Raw genomic sequence first — 19,060 nt, 5'->3', positions numbered from 1 at the left:
TGAAAATACATAAAATCTACCATCTAATTATTCTCAAGTGCAAAGTGTTAATTATATGCACAGTGTTGTACAACATCTCTAGAGCTTTTTTAAACAAATGAATATGTAATATTTCATTATAAGCGTATACCATAATTTTGTTTATGCAGTCCTATATTTTTGGACATTTAATTCTTTCAACTATTTTGTTAAAATTTTGAGTTTTGCAGTAGAAATGTTTCTGGCTAAATCTTTGTCCACATCCTTGACTTTTTCTTCAAGTTATATTCTTGAATCAGAGTGGGTACACATTTTCATTAAAGTTTAATCTGAAGTAGATGTTTATTTCTTTCTCTTCTTTGACTCAGAAATACACAGTTCCTTTTAATCTGTGGTTTAATGTCCAGAAATTTAGAGATTTTGATTCAGTTAATCTTGGGTGGGGCCTGGACATCTGTATGTTTCAATGTTTCAAAATCTTCATAGTTAGGACCATTTCTTTCTTTCTTTCTTTCTTTTTTTTTTAGAGAGAGTGCAAGTGGGTTGGGGTGGCAAGAAAGAGAATCCTAAGCAGGCTCCATGCTCAGTTCAGAGCCTGAAGTGAAGCAGTGCTTGATCTCACAGACCTGAGATCAGGACCTGAGCCGAAATTAAGAGTCGGATGCTTAACCAACTGAGCCACCCAGGCGCCCCAGTTAGGAACCATTTCTAACTTGTTAATGGACACAAAAGTACTTGTCAGAAATGTGTGTGTGTGTGTGTGTGTATGTGTGTGTGTGTGATCTTTGTAGAAGATATTTGGAATGTAGACCCATTTAAAATGCTTAGAAAAAAACTTTCTCTTTTATACCTTAGGAACGAATGATTACACACTTTGAAAGGTCCAAAATGGAGTAAAAAAATGGGAAGATGTGCAGTTGAAGATGGCAGTATCTGGGAAGAGATCAGCTTCTTTGTTAATCTTCTACACTCCTCCATGGAATTAAAGGAGGCAGTGAAACCTGATCTGTTCCTTGACCTTTGTGCATTGGAGCTGGTGAGAGGTGTCAAAACAAGGAGAACATCTTACTGAAAACAAGTTCATAGGATGAGAAAAATCTACAAGTGTTTTATTTACAACATTGATGCCCCTTTCCTTTACATACCCTGACATGGATGTTTATGCAACTTACGTGTGTTGTTCCTGAGCCTTCTATAATGTTTCAATTGTTTAATCTATCAAACTAAAAAGTTTAACATCTTCTAAAGAACTATGACATCAACGCCATAATATGTAATCTCCAGGAGCAACTGCCTATAATTTTTATTTATTTAGGGAGTTACATAGGTGATGGGGGAAATTGTTAATTATTTTTCCATTTCCTGAGAAGCCAAGGTTGTATCTCGCAGAGGTAGTTTGGAGACAAAAAGAGTCCTGACTTCTGGAGCCATGGTTCTGTCGGTGATTTAAAACAAAAAGAAGAGCGTGCAAGAGAGAAACCTGTTACAGTATGATTCAGATCATTTAAAAGAAATCAAGTGCAATTTTGTTTACAAATGGTGTATATTAAAGATTTTTCTATTTCAGATGTACTTTAGAGAGAAATATTAGCTTAACTCTTGACATCTGCTTTTGTGACACATCCCATTGCTGGCAATGTGGTGCACACTCCAGAACTTTTAACTACTGTTTTGTAAGCCTCCAAGGGCAGCGGCATTGTGGAATCCTAGGCAATGCTTTGTTTGCCTTCATGCCATTCACTGGGCGTTGCACTAGATGCAGAGAGGCACTCCATCTAAGTGCTTGTGAGTGAGCGCCCTGCTCAAGGAACTGTAGTGCTTAAGCAGGAGCTAATACAAAGGAAACAGGTCCTTCTGGCTTAACTGAAACAGTTTTTCCTGCATGAAGTAGTGTGGAGGCCCTGGACTGCTGCTCATTCTTTAGGATTGACTGTTCTTATACCTGGTGTTGGTTTAGAGACTTTATAAGAGACATCACAAGGTGATGGGACTCATTTGAAGCACTATATTTCTGTTTAAATGGTTTTGTCCAATTTTGCCTTCCCAAGATTTTTGTTCTACATAGAAAGTTCATGCCACTTTTTAATATAAAAAAATTTTAACAAAATTAATATATTTTCCTCATTTTTTTCCCAGACTTGCCTCTAAAGACCCTTCTTCCTAAACTCTTGTGGGAATTTTCCTTTCATGGTTTTTGTTCTACATCATCTAATTGTGAAACCAGTGACCACATGACCACAGTCTTCACTAACTCATACAATAGTGAAAGTGTTTTAAAATCTTTCTATAGCCGTTTGCTATGGTTATTTAAAAAAAAAATCACCTAGGCAGTATCTCTAAGGAACAATATGAAGGGCTGACTGTATTCTCAGGTTAACCCACTAGCAAAAGGCTAGTGGTACTATTGTGTGCTTCTCTTCTTCCATACTGAAACTTAGCAAGTGAAAAATAGTTATAATGCAGCAAGATAGTTGGTCAAATATTTTTTGATGGTGGTTAGATGTTGACTTAAGACTAGGGGAAAAATCATTGTGTTAAGCAGGAGTGTATAGTAAATTATGTAGACTGGGACTTGGTAATTCTTTCTGCTTTCTCTTAATGGGTTATGTCACTGTGATTAGATACAGTGTATCATTTCTTAAAACTGGCTCAGAAGTAATTTTTAATATCACATAGATCTACTTAGTTCTTAGTCCTTGGGACTGAAACTATTAGGTATTAGGCCTTCTTCCAGTACAGCAGCTGGCAATTCTAAATTTTCGAGGTGTTTATTTTACATGGTGAAAATCAGCCATAACACTTGATTTATTTAGCAATTTTTGTGTTAGTATTAACACCTTGAAAATATTTCACTGGATTATCAGAAATAACATTTGGTAAAGATGGGACAACTATCCTAATTTACAAGTGAAGAAACTGCCATTGTATAAAGATGAAGGGGGGGGTGAAATAAATAAACTGACCAAGTCCATTTTTTAAAAAATATTTTATTTATTTATCTGTGAGAGAGCACGAGAGGGGGGAGGGTCAGAGGGAAAAGCAGACTCCCCACTGAGCAGGGAGCCCGATTCAGGAATTGATCCTGGAACTCCAGGATCATGACCTGAGCTGAAGGCAGTTGCTCAACCTAGCCACCCAGGTACCTGAGGCTATTTTATTTTGTTTATTTATTTATTTTAAAGATTTTATTTATTTGCCAGAGAGAAAAACAGTGATAGAGGGAACACAAACGGGGAGAGGGAGAGGGAAAAGCAGGCTTCCAGCCAAGCAGGGAGCCCAATGTGGGGCTCGATCCCAGGACCCTGGAATCACACCAGAGCAGAAGGCAGATGCTCAACGACTGAGCCACCCAAGTGCCTATTTATTTACTTTTTTAAAAGACTTTATTTGTCAGAGAGATGAAGAGAGGAGCACAAGCAGGGAGAACAGCTGGCAGAGGCAGAAGCAGGCACTCTGCTGAGCAAGGAGCTGGATACAGATGCGGTATTGCATCCCAGGACCCCAAGATCCCAGGATCATGACCTGAGCTGAAGGCAGACTCCTAACTGACTTGACTCACCCAGGTGTTATTTATTTATTTATTTTTACTTATCATAGACTCACCCCTTTTTTTCATTTACATTTTTGCTTTAGACCCAAATGCTTACTTTTATGACCTACCTCCTATTTCCTGTGGAGGTTGGGGGTGGGGTCGGGGGTGGGGGTGGGGTTGCATCATTATTGCAGTGGTTTTCCAAATTTTAAAGTGCATGGACTCACTTTGGGAACTTAACTAAAGCACGGACTGCTGAAACCTACCCCTACCCACCCCCCCACCCATCCCCCACCCCCGCCATATTCTGATTCAGTAAGTCAGGAATGAGGCCCAAGACTGCATTTCTAAGAAGTTAACCAGGTGGTGTTGATGCTACTGGTCTAGGGACCACACTTTGAGAACTACTGCCTTGGAACAACCTTTAAAAAAGGGTAAGGTTGTGATTATAATGGTAATGCAAAAACCATATACTGGGTGTTTAGAGTGGGTCAGGAGTTGCTAAGCAAGCACAACGCTAAGTTAGTACGGAAGACTACCAACCGTTTGCAGATAAGAGAGCAAAGCTTCTAGAGATTGATTAAACGTCACAGCTAATTTCCTAAATGGCAGAAATTAGCCATCCAGGCTAGCAAGCCAAATCCCGAGTTCGCCACCATGCTACACTGTCTGAGGCAGTTTTAAGAACACCCCCCCCACCCCCCGCTTTTTTGTTAACCCCATTGCTAGTCGGCTCCATGACAGAGAGGCTCTGGGTCCCCAGTAGAGGGGGTGGCACAAACGCCACAGCATTCCTCGAAGGCGCGTTAGAAGCTGGGGCGGAAAGGGCGGGGCTTCTGCTGCGGAAGAGGCGGGCTTAGCCCGGCAGGAAGTCCGGTGTTGATGGCTGTGTTGTCGTATGCCCTGTAGGTAGGGTCCCGGTCCAGCATCACGGTTGGCCCTTCCACTGGGCTGGTTCCCGGCCGAGGCCTGGCCCGGCCCGACCCATTACGGGTGAGGCTGCTGAAGTGACTGCTCGCCGCCATGCACGACGCCTTCGAGCCCGTGCCGATCCTAGAAAAGCTACCTCTGCAGATCGACTGTCTGGCTGCCTGGGGTGAGCTGAGGGCCCCAGGGGCCGAGGCGGGGTCGGCGCAGAGGCTGTTCCGACCTTTCACAAGGCTGGGAAAGTGGACGGGCATCTGGCTGTAAAAACTCCCGTCGGACACTGTCCGAAAGACCTGGGATGAGGGAGGGCGTTTACACCGAGCTCAGTGGGACTGTTGGGGCAGTCTTTCGGAACCCAGTCATTTTAAGTACGTTTACTCTTGTTTTCGGTACAGAGTTGAAGGTTGAGCTTTTCTTATTAACTGTACTGAGCTTTGGCTCCTTTCGAGACCCAATAAGTCTTCAGTTTGGAGGGGCAAGCAGTGGGGAGTTTTCAACTTGCCCGGGGCTTGAACTTGCCCGGATGATTCTTTTGTTTTCTAGATGAAAAACAACACTGTTTTAGGGGCACTAAATGCGTTAACACCATATGCCTTTTTCCCTTAGTGATCACTCATCGTTCACTTATTATTATTGTAGGTAATTCACGTTGTTGTTCTAAACTCAGTCTAGCCAAGTGGTTGACTGCCTTACATTCAAAGTGCCCAAGCTACTTAACTATGTGGGTAGAAGAGCATCATTCGAGGCTGTAATGAAATCTAACCTATTAAAAATTTGTGTGATCCTCTTGGGATCGGCCAGTACAGAAAGTAGGGTAGGGTATCTCTTGTATGCTCTAGAATAGAAATGGTTTCAGAGGTCTAAACTTTGACTCTTAATTATGAATATTATGCTTTTAGAGTGGTCGTGTCTGATAACAGTCACCAAAGACCAAACAAATAATTTCAGTCTTTCTTGTTAATGTCCAGGTACTAGAAATAAGGGCCATGAAAAGGTGTCTCAGAACGCTTCATCAGATCTTATACTGAGCTAGGTACCCAAGATGGGCCTGGTGGAATTTGGTGGTGCCTGGCATCTTCTGCATTGTTTATGGACATTGCCACCCAGGCAGTCTTGCAGAGTTCTTCACAGCCTTTTCAGTAGGGTCCTTTCACTACAGGTCTTCATGTTAATGTGCACAGTCTTGCCTCTAGCAGCCCCGGGCTTCTTTAAAATCACGCCTCCACAGTAAGCTGTCCTAGTCCCTTGGGTTAAGGAGAGAATCTTGCTTCCTCCGAATATCTCAAGAAAACCTCCATTTTCTGTTATTAAGTGCTTAGCAAAGATCAAAAATAAATAGAGGAGAAAAAGAAATTTAAAAAATGAAAGACTTGACACTGCACAAAGGGACACATTCTTCTAATTCTTCATCAGATATATATTAAATGCCTGTATGGCGCAGTTTCTCTGCCGAAGACAAGGATAAAGGGATGAATAAGAAACAGTGCCTGTGCTCCTAGGACACACAGTGAGGGACAAAGTCATAAGAACAGATTATGATACAAGATAAATGATACTGGAGGCATATGCTGCCTATTATAGAAACATGGAGGAGGGGTACTCAGCTCAGCCTAGGACATATGCTTCTGGAAAGGGTGAATGCAGCTGCTTAACATGCTTTACTTAGCTTGCCATAATCCTTGACTATTACACTATGGAACTAGTAGTACACGTATCTTATCCTCTCACCAGTCCACTTTGTCACGCTATAAAGATTCCCTGTACTTGAGCTTTTCAGAAAGATAGTTTTGAAATGCTAGATAGTTTTTCCTACCTTGATCTCCCAGCCTACAGGAGAAATGCTTATACCTTCTAGGATGCTGTGGTAGGTATTGGGCTGCAAGAGGCTGTTTACCACCTCTTGACTCAAAGCTGTTTTCAGACTTAAGCAGCAGTGAATATTGGCATATCTAGTTGTTACCCCTTTTACCTAAAATTCATCCAGAAACCTCCCGAAACCAGATCACGCAGGGCCAGACAATATTCGAGAGACACCATAATCCATCTCTTGGGAAATGGAAATGGGGATACTGATGATGATGATGACTTCTCCCTAAACTCCAGAGTTGTAGAATCCAGCTGCCTTTTCAGCACCTTCAAATGGATGTCTAATGGCATGACCATAATGGTTCTTGATTCCACTCTCCCAAAACACGCTTGTCCCTCTGTATCCCACATCTCAGCAAATGACATTTCTGTTCCCATTTTTTTCTGATGATTTTGGAACCATTCTTCACTTCTCTTATACACCACATCCAATCTGTGTGCAAATCTTATCTGCTCCACCTCCAGGTTAAGTCTAGAATTCAGTCACTTGTCTCCATCTGCACTATTTCTATTCTGATGAAAGCACCACCTCTCTCATCTGAATTACTGTAGTAGTCCTCTGACTGATCACCCTGTGTTTGTCATTGTGCCACTTTCAGTCTTTTATCCACACAGAGGAAGAGTGATCCCTTGAAAACTGGATCTGGTCGCATCTCTTCTCTACTCAGAACCCTTCAGTAGCTTCCTGTCACAACTAGAATAAGTTCCAAAGTCCTTGCTGTGGTTTCTACATCTGACATCATCAGGCCTGTGGTTGCTTCCCCTCATCTACCCCATCTATGCTCTTAGCTCCTGCTCCGTTCTACTAGTCACACCGTCTTCCTTGTTCCATAACACACAAAGCACGTACCTACCTCGGGGCTTCTGCGCTTGTTCTTTTCCTCTGCCTGGCACTCTCTTGCTCTAAATATTACAGAACTCATTCCTCATTTCCTTTGGGTGTCTGCTGAAATGTCACATAAATCAGCAAGACCTTCCCTAACGATGCTATATAAAAGACAAGGTGCTATTCTTACTCAGCCTTATCTTCTTGTCATAGATTGTCACCTAATGCTATTTTATGTTATATTATTGTCTCTCTCCATATTAGAATATAAATTCCTTCAGAACTGGAACTTAGTTTTGTACATTGCTTTATTTGTACTTCCTGGAATAGTTCTTATAATGGTATTCATTAAATCTGTTGAATGAATGAATTAATATTAATTGATATTAATAGTAACAGCTTCCATTTATTGAGTACTAATCCTTATTAAACTTTTATGAAATAATATCTCCATTTTACAGAGGAGTAACCTGAGAATCTGAGTGATTTTTCCAAGGTCACATATCCAGTAAATCATGTCTTATTCTGGACCCTGGTTCCAAAATATAATATATATTCAGAACCTGTTAAAAAAAATGCTGATGTGTGTTTGTATCTGTGTATCTGTATGTGTGTCTACACATTCATTCTTCTATTTTCCAAAGAAACAGTAGGATAAAAAGGACTAATATGGTTGCCTATAGCAGATGGAGAAAACAGGGAGAGTGGACAAGGATGGAAGCTAGACTTCCTACGGTTTTAGCATTGGAACGACATAGATGAATCATATAATTAAAAAATTGAATTAAAAAATGTGGGTTTCAGGTCACCGCTGCAGAATTATTGTGTCAGAATCTCTGGGAACAGCACTATACAATTTGCATTTTTAATAAGTTCAGGTGATTCTGATGCAGCTAAACAGGCTTATGCTTTAAGAAACACTGTTCTTTGCTCTATGACCCCAAAAAGGGAAGTGACCACTACCTGTTTCATTTCTGCATTCCCTGCAGTGGCCAGCATTGGGCCGGGAATGGAACTGTTTATCACATGAGCTTGGACTAGGTTGTACTGTTGGACGAAGCTTCATTAGGGTAATTATGAGCAAGATGGCCCAGCACTTACTCATTCTGCAGGAGGAATAAAGTCCAACCTTGTGGCTCAGCATTAGGCTGTTAGGAGTTTTCTAGGGCTGATTCACATTTGTTTATATATATGCTACCAACAGACTACACCGTTTTTGTAGTATGTCCCACTTTCTGATGCTGTATTGAATCTCGGAAGGGACTGTCTATTCCATTCTGTGTCTGCTCTGCAAACCTCTCATTCTCTGTGCTTTGCCTCCATGATTGTATTATATGATGACATGTCATAGACTGTGGAGGCCCAATCATGGGTCAGGTCCTGTGGTCCTGTGGTCACCTGAGCCCCCACCAACCTTTTTTTTTAATTAAAAAAATTTTTTTTTCTCAAAGATTTTATTTATTTGAGAGAGAGCAGGAGTGGGGTGAGGAGCAGATGGAGACACAGGCTCTTTGCTGAGCAGGGAGCCCATGTGGGGCTTCATCCTGGGACTCCGGGATCATCACCTGAGCCGAAGGCAGATGCTTAACAGACTAAAATTACCCAGGCGCCCCCCGCCCCTGACTTCTCTAACCAAATCAGGCTTCTTCAAGGTTGTGTGTCATGAGTGCATCTGAGTGATGTGCTGTTTTCCCTTGAGTGTGAGGCTTAGTAATGTGTGTGTGGTGCTTTTACTACTTAAAGGAAAGTTGTTAAAATACTTTATATGTATAATAAGTGGTTTTTCCCCCTTAGCACCTTCAAATGAACATGTGAAAAGGGTTAAATAAAACCTCAATTAAAAATTTTTAAATTTGGGCTCCTGTGTGGCTCAGTTGGTTAAGCGACTTCCTTCGGCTCAGGTCATGATCCTGGGGTCCTGGAATCGAGTCCTGCATCGGTCTCCCAGCTCCACGGGGAGTCTGCTTCTCCCTCTGACCTTCTCCCCTGTCATGCTGTCTCTCACTCTCTCAAAGAAATAAATATATTTAAATATAACATCTGCTGGCAAGTAAACATTTCAATAAAATGGAAAGTAGACCCTTGAATGTCATGCTTATGAGTTTGACTTCGTATTTTGGTAGTGCTCATGAGGAGGTAAGCACCGGTGTGACAGTCTCACAGATGTGCTCTAGGTAACCTACAGCAAACATGGAAGGACACATATAATGAGACCAGTTGAGGCCATCACAGGGGTCCCTGGAGGGACTGGGATATGGCTTTTGCAAGCTACCTTGTGGAGCTAAAATTGATAGGCCTTGCAGACCTGAGTGTTAAGATGTGGCTGTTAAAAGAGATAAAGGAAAACAGGAGCTGGTAGGGATTTGGGGAGTAGATTAGGGAGGGAAGAATGGGGAAGATGGTGAATATTCTTTTAGCCTTTTGGTTTTAGATTTTTATGTATGTTATAAGTGGGTTAAAAACAATTTCCACCTCATTTTTTTTATATCTGAAATAGCAGTGGTGTCCTGGAAATCAACTTCAGTATTACCAATTGCTCAGTACAGTGATATCTATAAGTAGAATTCTAAGCACAATATCTTTTACAGAGCAAGCATTGTGAACTTGTTTCTTTGTTTTCTGTGTTTTGCTCCAACATAAATCTCCAACATTCCTTTAGAGCCAGTGTTATTTTTGATTTCTCTTAATGTCATTAAGAGCACATACTGTCTTACTTTCTGTGTCCTGCCTTTGCTTTAAAACACAAGAGAAGTCAGAATCACTATATTTTTTTGGAAGACTGAGGACATCAACCTGGAAAAAATGTTCCTGATGTGGCCTCTGGCCTGTTTTTATAAATACAGCCAGTGCCTTGCAGACAGCCTCTGGCCAACACCCATTCTTTTGACATAGGATGCCTTCGTCATTGCATCACAGCCTGTGGTTTCATCCTGACGCTTCTACACACATCTTCCTACATGTATGACTCTGGACAAATTACTTATACCCTAGGCCTCAACTTCCTCATCTGTGAAATGGAGATATATAAGAAGGACATACCTCAAAGGATACTTGTGAGGATTAATGAAGTAGCATGTGATATGTGCTTAGCATTTCCTGGAGCATAACACATGCTCAGTAAAGTTTATCTGTTTGTACCATTATCCAAGAGGATCAAGAGAGTTTATGAAAGGAATGAATGACCTTTTACAGTATCCGAAAGCTGAGGAAGTATCTGTACATGCTTAACTTCCCTGAATGAGTTAATATAGATCTGACAGGGTAATTATTTAAACCCTATTGGAGCCTCTTTTAGCATAGACCAGTGTCTCCCAAAAATGTGGTCCTTGAACCAGCAGCATTACTGTCACCTGGGAACTTGTTAGAAATGGATGTTTCCAGGCCCCCTGTGAGACCTGCTGAATTGGAAACTGAGGGCAGGGCCTAGCAACCTGTTTTAACAGATCCTCAATTAATTCTGATACATACCAAAGAACTGCTGGCGTAGACCAGCTTTCTTTTTTGTAATAAGAACTTTATTGAGATGTAATTTAACTACCATACAATTCACCCAGTTAAAATGTACAGTTAAGTGGTTTTTTTAGTACAGTGCAAGTCTTGCCACAGTCAGTCTTCGAACATTTCATCACCCTAAGAAAAACCTCATACCCATTAGTACTTGCTCCCCTGTTTTCTTGTAAACCCACCAGCCTTAGACAACCACTAATCTGTTTGTCTCTATAGATTTGGCTACTCTGATATTTCATATAAATAGAGTCATAAAATATGTAGCCTTTTTCGTCTGGCTTCTTTCATGTAGAATAATGTCAGGTTCATCCCTATTATATAGGAATGTATCCCTATATAAGCATGTATCCGCACCTCATTCCTTTTAATGGCTGGTTAATATTCCATTGTATGGATGGATTTGCGGCATTTTGTTTATCCATCCGTCAGTTGATGTACTTTTGGCCGTTAGAGATGCCGCCGCTCTGAACATCTGTGTATAAGGTTTTCTGTGGGTATATGTTTTCATTTCTCTTGTGTATATGCCCAGGGGTAGAATTGTCATATGACAACTCTATGTATAATCTTTTGAGGAACTGCCAGACTGTTTTCCAGAATGACCGCACCATTTTATATTCCTGCCAACAACATCTAAAGGTTCCAATTTCTTCACATCTTTGTCAACACTTTCTTTTTGTATCTGCTAGACCGTCATTTAAGATAATGAGTTCTGTAAGCTTAATATTGGTAGCACTTCTTATTTTCCCTAAAGTAAAAGCATTAAATCTTTAAAGGGTGCCGTTTAGTTTTGTTTCTGCTATTAGTTACCTAGTTTCATGTTTACACTATCCATTTTATGATTTTATAAATTTTCATCTTATTTTTGGTCAGTCTAATTTTGAAACACTGTTCTCTAATATGTCTGGTAATGATACTTTTTTGATGGGTTGCTTCTCAAACATTTCTTGAATATAAATAGTCCTTAGCTTTGCAAAACACCTGCTATCAAAAGCAACTCATTTTCTGGCCCCTTTGATTTCTGATTACAAGCCCCAGCTCAAGAAATAGGGTTTTACTAAAGCTGATTGACCTTTTTCTCTCCTCTTTTCTCTTCCAGAGGAATGGCTTCTTGTTGGCACCAAACAAGGACATCTTCTTCTCTATAGGATCCGGAAGGACACTGGTAAGTGGCAGCTCTCCAGCCTCAAGAGAGAGGTGACTTACTACTCATGCAGAAAATTGTGGTCAGCCAGTATACAGCTGTGAAATCAGTGATTCCTGGACCTTTAAAAATGATGGGGGTTGAGAGTAGTACAGTGGGAGAGTAGGGAGAATCATGAGAAAATCTCTGGCATTTTTGTTTTTTTTCTGTTTTTCTGTTCCCCTATCCTGATCTGGTAGGTGCAGTTGAGTATTCCTCCCCTCCTTGCTTATAGGAGAGCCACTGTCAGAAATAAGTATTACTGATGTGAATAAGATTTTTACATGAATGTTTTGGTAGTAGAAAACAAATTGGGAACCACAACTTTTGTTAACTTGTGAGGGGTGGACTAGCAGAGAGGAGGCCCAGGTTTGGGCCCAGCTTTCCTTCTTCTTGGCCAAATGACTGAGTAGGTCCTTTCCTTTGTCATTTTTCTCTTTTATAAACTGTCTATCTCACAAAATTGTCGGGGTCAGATGCAAGGACTTTGAAAAGTAAAGCTCCAATCAGACGTGACTTTGTTTATAAAAATGTAGACTAATAACTAAAGTATTTGAAATTTATTTTGTTAGGGTTTCCTCTGTTGGAGGGAAAAAAGCACCGCACTTCCTTTTCCTGATTTTATTTCTATAGTCTCTTTATGGAAAATTGATGGGTTTGGATAATATACATTGGAGCTACAGAGTCTTTAGAAATCTGCTGTTAATGCCAGAGTGGTTGAACCATATGAAATTGTCATTATTTGACTATATTAGGAAAAATGAAATTTCATGCCTTTCAACCCAATAAACTTTCTGTAGTAAATAGCTTAAAGTAAGATTGGAAATAGATACTTCCTTTTGGAACCTGGAGCAAGGGTAACATGGGAAAAACGGGCATCTTTCTAGGGCATGTGGAGGGGAATTTCATTCTACCCATTTTAGGTTCCTTGGGTAGGAACATGTAAATTGGACTGACAAAAGACAGATTAACAAGAGAAAAACAAGTGTATTAACATGTATTACACATACACATGGGAGCACTCAGACATGGGTAACACAAAGGGGTTGTGGTTGGAATTTGGGCTTATATAACATCTTAACAAATGAACAACAAATTTTTAGAAAAGTGGTAAGACAAAGGAAAAGGACTTTGAGTTTCTAGGATGGCAAACTGTTAAAAGGCAGACACATGGGGGAACTAATGGAATAAGGATGAATAAGTAAAGTTTGTTAATAGATTGTTCTGGTGTCCTCTCTAGGCTGATGAGGGTTTAGAGCTGTCTCTGCTGATTAAATGCTGTCCTTGGTAGAAAAGGGAGGAGGGACACCTTTATAAATGTATGTTCTGTTTTTAGGCAAATTAGATGGAGGGAGAGAGCTTTTCTTTATCTGCTTCTTCCCAGTTGCCCTCAGCTCAAAATAATCCTTATCCCAAAGTGGCATAATTTGGGGGGATGCTATTCTGCTACCTATCACCAGTGGAGTAGGGAAGAGGAAGGCACCTGTTCAGAAGAGAAACCAGCAGAGGGTGTATTTCATTTCTAAGTTTTTCAACTTTCCTTTAAATCAGGGATCAGTAAACTTATCCCAGAAAGGGCCAAAAAATAAGTAGTTTAGGCTTCGTAAGCTCTGAGATCTCTGTTGTGACTACCAACTTTGCTATTTCAGCAAAAAGCTTTTGCTATTTCAGCAAAAAGCAGCCATAGACTGTATGCAAAGGAGTGGCGTGGCTGTGTTCCAACAAAACTTTATTTATAAAGACATGTCAAGGGCTGGATTTGACCCCAGGGCAGGACTTTGCTTGCCCTTGCTATAAATTTCTAGTTCTCAGGGCCAGAATATTTCCGTTTTGTGACACTTATTAGACTATAATTTAAAAATTAAGCTTGCCTTGGATTTTATTCAGCATTTGACAACCGTGATTTGACTGTCCACTATAGGCTCAGATACTATGCAGTGTATACTGTGTAATATTCTTTACACCAACAGATGAGAAGTTCTTTGTAGCTTCAGATACTAAATGCTATGATAAAGTGATTTGTTTGATAGGTCATTTCTATATAAATGGTAGGGAATTGAAAACTAGACCAGAAGAGTAACTCTCAACATAGTGTAGTCTCTAACTGATAATATTAGTGCTAATATGACTTGGAACCCTGGTGCTGATTGTTCATGCCCTGTGATGGATTCACCAAGGGACTTTTGAGACATTCGTTCCTGGGGCTCAATTTCTGCATAGGTAACTTGAGTAGCAGTGCGACCTGCCTTAGACAATTGGGAATCAGACTCTGATGAGAAACTTGACTTCTCCCTGTATTCTTAGAGAACAGTTCAGTTCTGGCTCAGCTCTGGCCTATTTATGGCCCGAAAAAGAAATAGACTTGGGCCTCTATGAATCAGCCATAGAACTAACTTGGTTCCTAAGTTTGAGCTATTCCAAACCTAAATTAGGCTGCAACCAGACTGTCTTTCTGAGGAAGGAGAGAGGGTGATAAGGTGTCACGGAGAGACTGGAATTAGGGGTACCTAAGATCAGATGTTAGTCATTTCTTTGAGCTCGGAAATGCTTCTAGGCCTCATTTTACTCCTCTCTTAAACAGAGGCGTTAGATGAGCTCACATCAAATGTCTTAACAACTTCACGTTTACATCAGTGCCATCACCTTAGAGCAGTTGTTCTCAAAGTGTGGTCAGTAGACCCCACGGTGTCCCCAGGATCCTTTTAGAAGGTTTACCAGGTCAAAACTAAGTTCACGGTGCCACTGCACCGTTTTTTTACTGACATTTATTGACATCTGCACTGATGGTAGCTAGAACTGTGGGCCCTTAGCATAAGTTCAGGGCAGTGGTTAACGAGCTTGTTGGTATGTAGCTGTTCTCGTAGTAGTCGTGGTGCTCTCCAGCTCGCTCTCACTGTGGTTTCTGTTTTTTTTTTCTTTAATTGATTTTTTAAAAGATTTTATTTATTTATTTGATAGAGATCACAAGTAGGCAGAGAGGCCAGCAGAGAGAGAGAGGAGGAAGCAGGCTCCCCACCGAGCAGAGAGTTCGATGCGGGGCTCAATCCTAGGACCCTGGGATCATGACCTGAGCCGAAGGCAGAGGCTCTAACCCACTGAGCCACCCAGGCGCCCCGGTTTCTGTTTTTTTTAAACCAAGTTTCACCTAAAGATGTTCTTTGTGCGGCAATAAAATTATTTTATTATATCCTGATCTTTGACAATATTTCTTTTTTCGTTTTTAAGATTTTATTTATTTATTTGACAGACAGAGATCACAGGTAGGCAGAGAGGCAGGCAGAGAGAGAGGCAGGGAAGCAGGATTCCTGCTGAGCAGAGAGCCCGATGCAGGGCTTGATCCCAGGACCCTGGGACCACGACCTGAGCCAAAGGCAGAGGCTTTAACCCACTGAGCCACCCAGGTGCCCCTTGACAATATTTCTTTTTAATAATCTCTGATGTAGTAAGAAGTGCTGTGTGCCAAGGTGTGAAGCACAGTGACTGCCTTGAGAAAAAGTTCTTGTTTGAGTTCTGAGCTGAACTGGCCACTTTTTCATGAAGCATCATTGTTGTTTAAAAGAATGACTGACAGACTGTGGTTTTGCACACCATTTGGGTGTTTGGTGCATATTTTCTTAAAAACCGAAGAAAGGAATCTGTCACTTCAAAGAAAACAACTGAAAGTATCTGTGGCTAACAGTCAGGCTAGGGCTTTCAGTAGAAGATTAGAATTGTGGAAAAATTATATCCACCCCATGAACTTGACAGCTTCTCAGTACTTTTCTGATGACATTGGAGGTGATAATAAATATGATGACATAGGACATATATATATGTGTCCTATAACAAAATATGCCAACATTTGGAAAATCTGTGTGATTCAGTGAACAATATTTTCCAGTGCATGAAGTTTCTAAATCATGCATGAGTAAAAAGATCCATTCAAAGTCTAAGACAGGGGGTGCCTGGGTGGCTTAGTCAGTTAAGTGTCTGATTCTTGAGTTCAGCTCAGGTCTTGATCTCAGGGTCATGAGTTCAAGCCCCACATTGGCTCTATGCTAGGTGTGGAGCCTAGTATTAATTTAATCAAATAATTAATTAATGTGTAAGATAAGCTAATTGACTTCAATTTGACAGAAAGTTTCATTAATAGGTTTCAGATTCCACATTGTTAGACACTCCATTTGTCAAGTTTTCGTATGGTATCAAAGAAGAAGATGGACAATTATCTGAAAAAAACTTTATTTTTTTATTAATTAATTTATTTTAAAGACTTTATTTATTTATTTGACAGAGAGAGAGAGAGCGCGCAAGCACACAAGCAGGGGGAGCAGCAGAGGGAGAGAGACAGGCTCCTCACTAAGCAGGGAGCCCAATGCAAGACTCTATTCTAGGACCCTGGGATCATGACCTGAGCCAAAGCAAATGATTAACCGACTGAGCCACCCAGGCACCCCATGAAAAAGCTTTAAAATATTCCTCCATTTTCCAGCTCTGTGTCTATGTGTGGACAGATTTTTGTCATATCCTTCATTCAAAGCAGTGTATCAAAATAGTACAGAAGCAGATGTGAGAGTCCACCATGTTCTGTTAACCCAGGCATTTAAAAGAGATTTACAAAATATAAAACAGTGCATTTTTTTTTAATTTGGAAAAACAGTTTTTCATTAAAACGTTATTTATGCTAACACATACTGGGCTTATTACTAATGTTTAAAAATAAGTTAATAAATACAGATTTTAAAAATTTCTCGGTCTTGTGCTCGCTTCGGCAGCACATATACTAAAAAAAAAAATTTCTCGGTCTTAATTTCCACCCTGGTGTACATTGATAACTACGACCCATGTTGAAGTTTTGGGATTCTCAATTTTTAAGGCTGTGAAGGTGTCCTGAGGCCACAAAGTTTGAGAATCTCAGTCTGAGGTAATTCAGCTTATGAAGAGAATCGTTGGAAGTAATAATAAAGCCCTTTTCAAGTATAGAACTAGTTACCAAGCAGGAAGTGGCTGAATTTTTTTTTTTCTCGTGAAATGTAATGGCAGAATACAGGACATGTTTCTGAATCTCCCGCAACTCCCAAGCCCCTTCATCTCCTCTGCTGAGGGACAGGTGGAAGAAGTAAGACCAGCTTTGGTGGCATGGGCACTTGTGGCTGACTTGGAGACACTCCACCAATTTCGGGGCCATGGACCCCACTAGCTGTGGGGAGCAGCTCGGGGTCAGCAGTATGAACAGTCTTTTCACAAGCTGGGAGGCAGGTGGCAGGGGATCGGCTCAGCACCTGGGCTTTACAGTCAGCCCTGAGTTTGCTTCTGGGCCGTCTCTCACCAACCGCTACCTAACTGCATGACCTGTCAGGTCCCTCACATAGGAAATTCGAATAATAATAATATCTACTCTTTGGGGGTAGTTGTGAAGATATTTATATATGTGTGTACATATATATATAATTATGTATATATATATTTAAACTTATATATGCTCATTTTGCGATAGCTGCTGTAATTATTGTGATAATTATTCTCTTTTTGACCTTTTGGTGACTTTGAGGCTGACTGTTTTTGTCATCCCCACGAGGCTGGCATCACATTTTTATGGTCTGTAACTTTCTTCCCTTTTTGTAATGTGCCAACCGATATGGCATCTTCTGAGAGCAGCAGTAAGGGTAGACGCACTAAATTACTTTGGCTGAGGGGGATGGTGTTGAGTGTTTGCTCTGTCCCATGAAGCAGGATGTAGGGTAGCTGCTGGGCTTTTGTTGGTCTAGATCTAAGGATGTTTTGGGCTGGGTTTCATTGCTTGGGCTCTTAACATTTGACCGTTACTTTTACAAGCACTTAGCCAAGGTGCTATTTTGTAGGATAAGACCTTCAGACCCACAGATACCTTGGCAGCTTCAGTGAGCTTCTGTGGTATGATTCTTTCCACTAATGCCAAGTCAAGGTGCATGAAACCCTCTGTTCTAAAATGGGAGTTGAAGGCAGCTTCCTGTACTTAGTGAAGACAGCTATCTAGTGTAGATCTCCAGCTTCCAGTCTTTTAGGAATTTTTAGATTCCTATAGAGAGCCATAGGAGCAGCATTTTTTGTTGTGGTTGTTTTTGCATGTTTGGAACTGTGAATGTTTGTTTCTTTTCCATAGGTTGCAACAGGTTTGAAGTGACACTAGAGAAATCCAATAAAAACTTCTCCAAAAAGATTCAGCAGGTAGGCCGTGATAATGGTCACTTCAAGAATGTTTGACTTCTGGGGCGCCTGGGTGGCTCAGTGGGTTGGGCCGCTGCCTTCAGCTCAGGTCATGGTCTCAGGGTCCTAGGATCGAGCCCCGCATTGGGCTCCTTGCTCGGCGGGGAGCCTGCTTCTCTCTCTGCCTCTGCCTGCCTCTCTGCCTGCTTGTGCTCTCTGTCTCTCTCTCTGTCAAATGAATAAATAAAATCTTAAAAAAAAAAAAAAAAGAATGTTTGACTTCTGTGAGACCCTGTCAGAGCTAGAACTTTAATAACATTATTTACGAACTCTGAATTCTGTGCTGTCTGTTCTCCCACTTATTAGGGATCTGAGTTCATCTGTCATGTGCCTGAGATCCTCTATAATGAGCAGAAATTGCAATTACACATAAATATCCATCAGATCCCTGTCATTGGCCTAGACTCTTTTATTCCCTCTTTAGTACTGTTCTTAAATGAACATTTGTTAAGCCTTGTCGGAAATGTTTAATTGAGTCTAATGATTTGTTCTTTTCCAGATCCATGTGGTTTCCCAGTTTAAGATTCTGGTCAGCTTGTTAGGTAAGAAAAGGAGTTGCAGTTGTATTGCCTGTGTCAAAAAACAAAAGCTGTGACTTGATTAATCACTCTTTCATGCTTAATTTGATAGACATTGAAACTGACCTGTTCCAAACCAGACATAGCAGGGTACATGGGTATTAAAGGCAAGAGTATCCCTCATAAACTTGAGCTCTGCTCTCCAAGAAATTTCATTCATTCATTCATTCATTGGGCAGATATTTATTGAGCCCTGTTCTAGGCATTGGGGATACCAAATTGAATGAGACATGGTTTCCATCTTTGAGATTTATGTTCTGATTGTGAAGACTAAAATGACAGAAAGTAATCTTGATACACTGTGATAAGTTAACAATAGAAATTTATTAAAAAATGTGGTGGATCTTAGTAATGGGAAGGACAACATCTTCTAGTGGATGATTAGGATTTTGGCAGGAAGAGAGAGGAAGGCAGAGCATTTTAAGCAGAGGCCTTGCGGT

The 19,060-nt window shown here is 40.8% G+C and overlaps 2 protein-coding genes across 4 annotated transcripts in view; both read left to right on the top strand.

The window, feature by feature from the left end:
• The window catches only part of TMEM87A (transmembrane protein 87A), a 43,872-nt gene extending 41,782 nt beyond the window's left edge, over window positions 1-2,090 (top strand). For all 3 annotated transcript variants that reach the window (XM_080807997.1, XM_080807998.1, XM_080807996.1), the window contains exon 20: window positions 835-2,090. In XM_080807997.1, the coding sequence (XP_080664123.1) occupies window positions 835-876 (42 nt within the window). In that variant the 3' untranslated portion in view covers window positions 877-2,090. The remainder of the gene's footprint in view (window positions 1-834) is intronic.
• Window positions 2,091-4,349: 2,259 nt separating this feature from the next.
• VPS39 (VPS39 subunit of HOPS complex) overlaps window positions 4,350-19,060 on the top strand; it is a 47,741-nt gene continuing 33,030 nt past the window's right edge. The window contains exons 1-4 of the mRNA XM_080807604.1: window positions 4,350-4,607; window positions 11,734-11,799; window positions 17,939-18,003; window positions 18,542-18,584. Coding sequence (XP_080663730.1) covers window positions 4,535-4,607; window positions 11,734-11,799; window positions 17,939-18,003; window positions 18,542-18,584 — 247 coding nt within the window. The 5' untranslated portion in view covers window positions 4,350-4,534. The remainder of the gene's footprint in view (window positions 4,608-11,733; window positions 11,800-17,938; window positions 18,004-18,541; window positions 18,585-19,060) is intronic.

The sequence above is a fragment of the Martes martes genome, assembly GCF_963455335.1.
Source record: "Martes martes genome assembly, chromosome: 7".
NCBI lineage: Eukaryota > Metazoa > Chordata > Mammalia > Carnivora > Mustelidae > Martes > Martes martes.
This window is presented reverse-complemented; position numbering and strand designations above follow the sequence as displayed.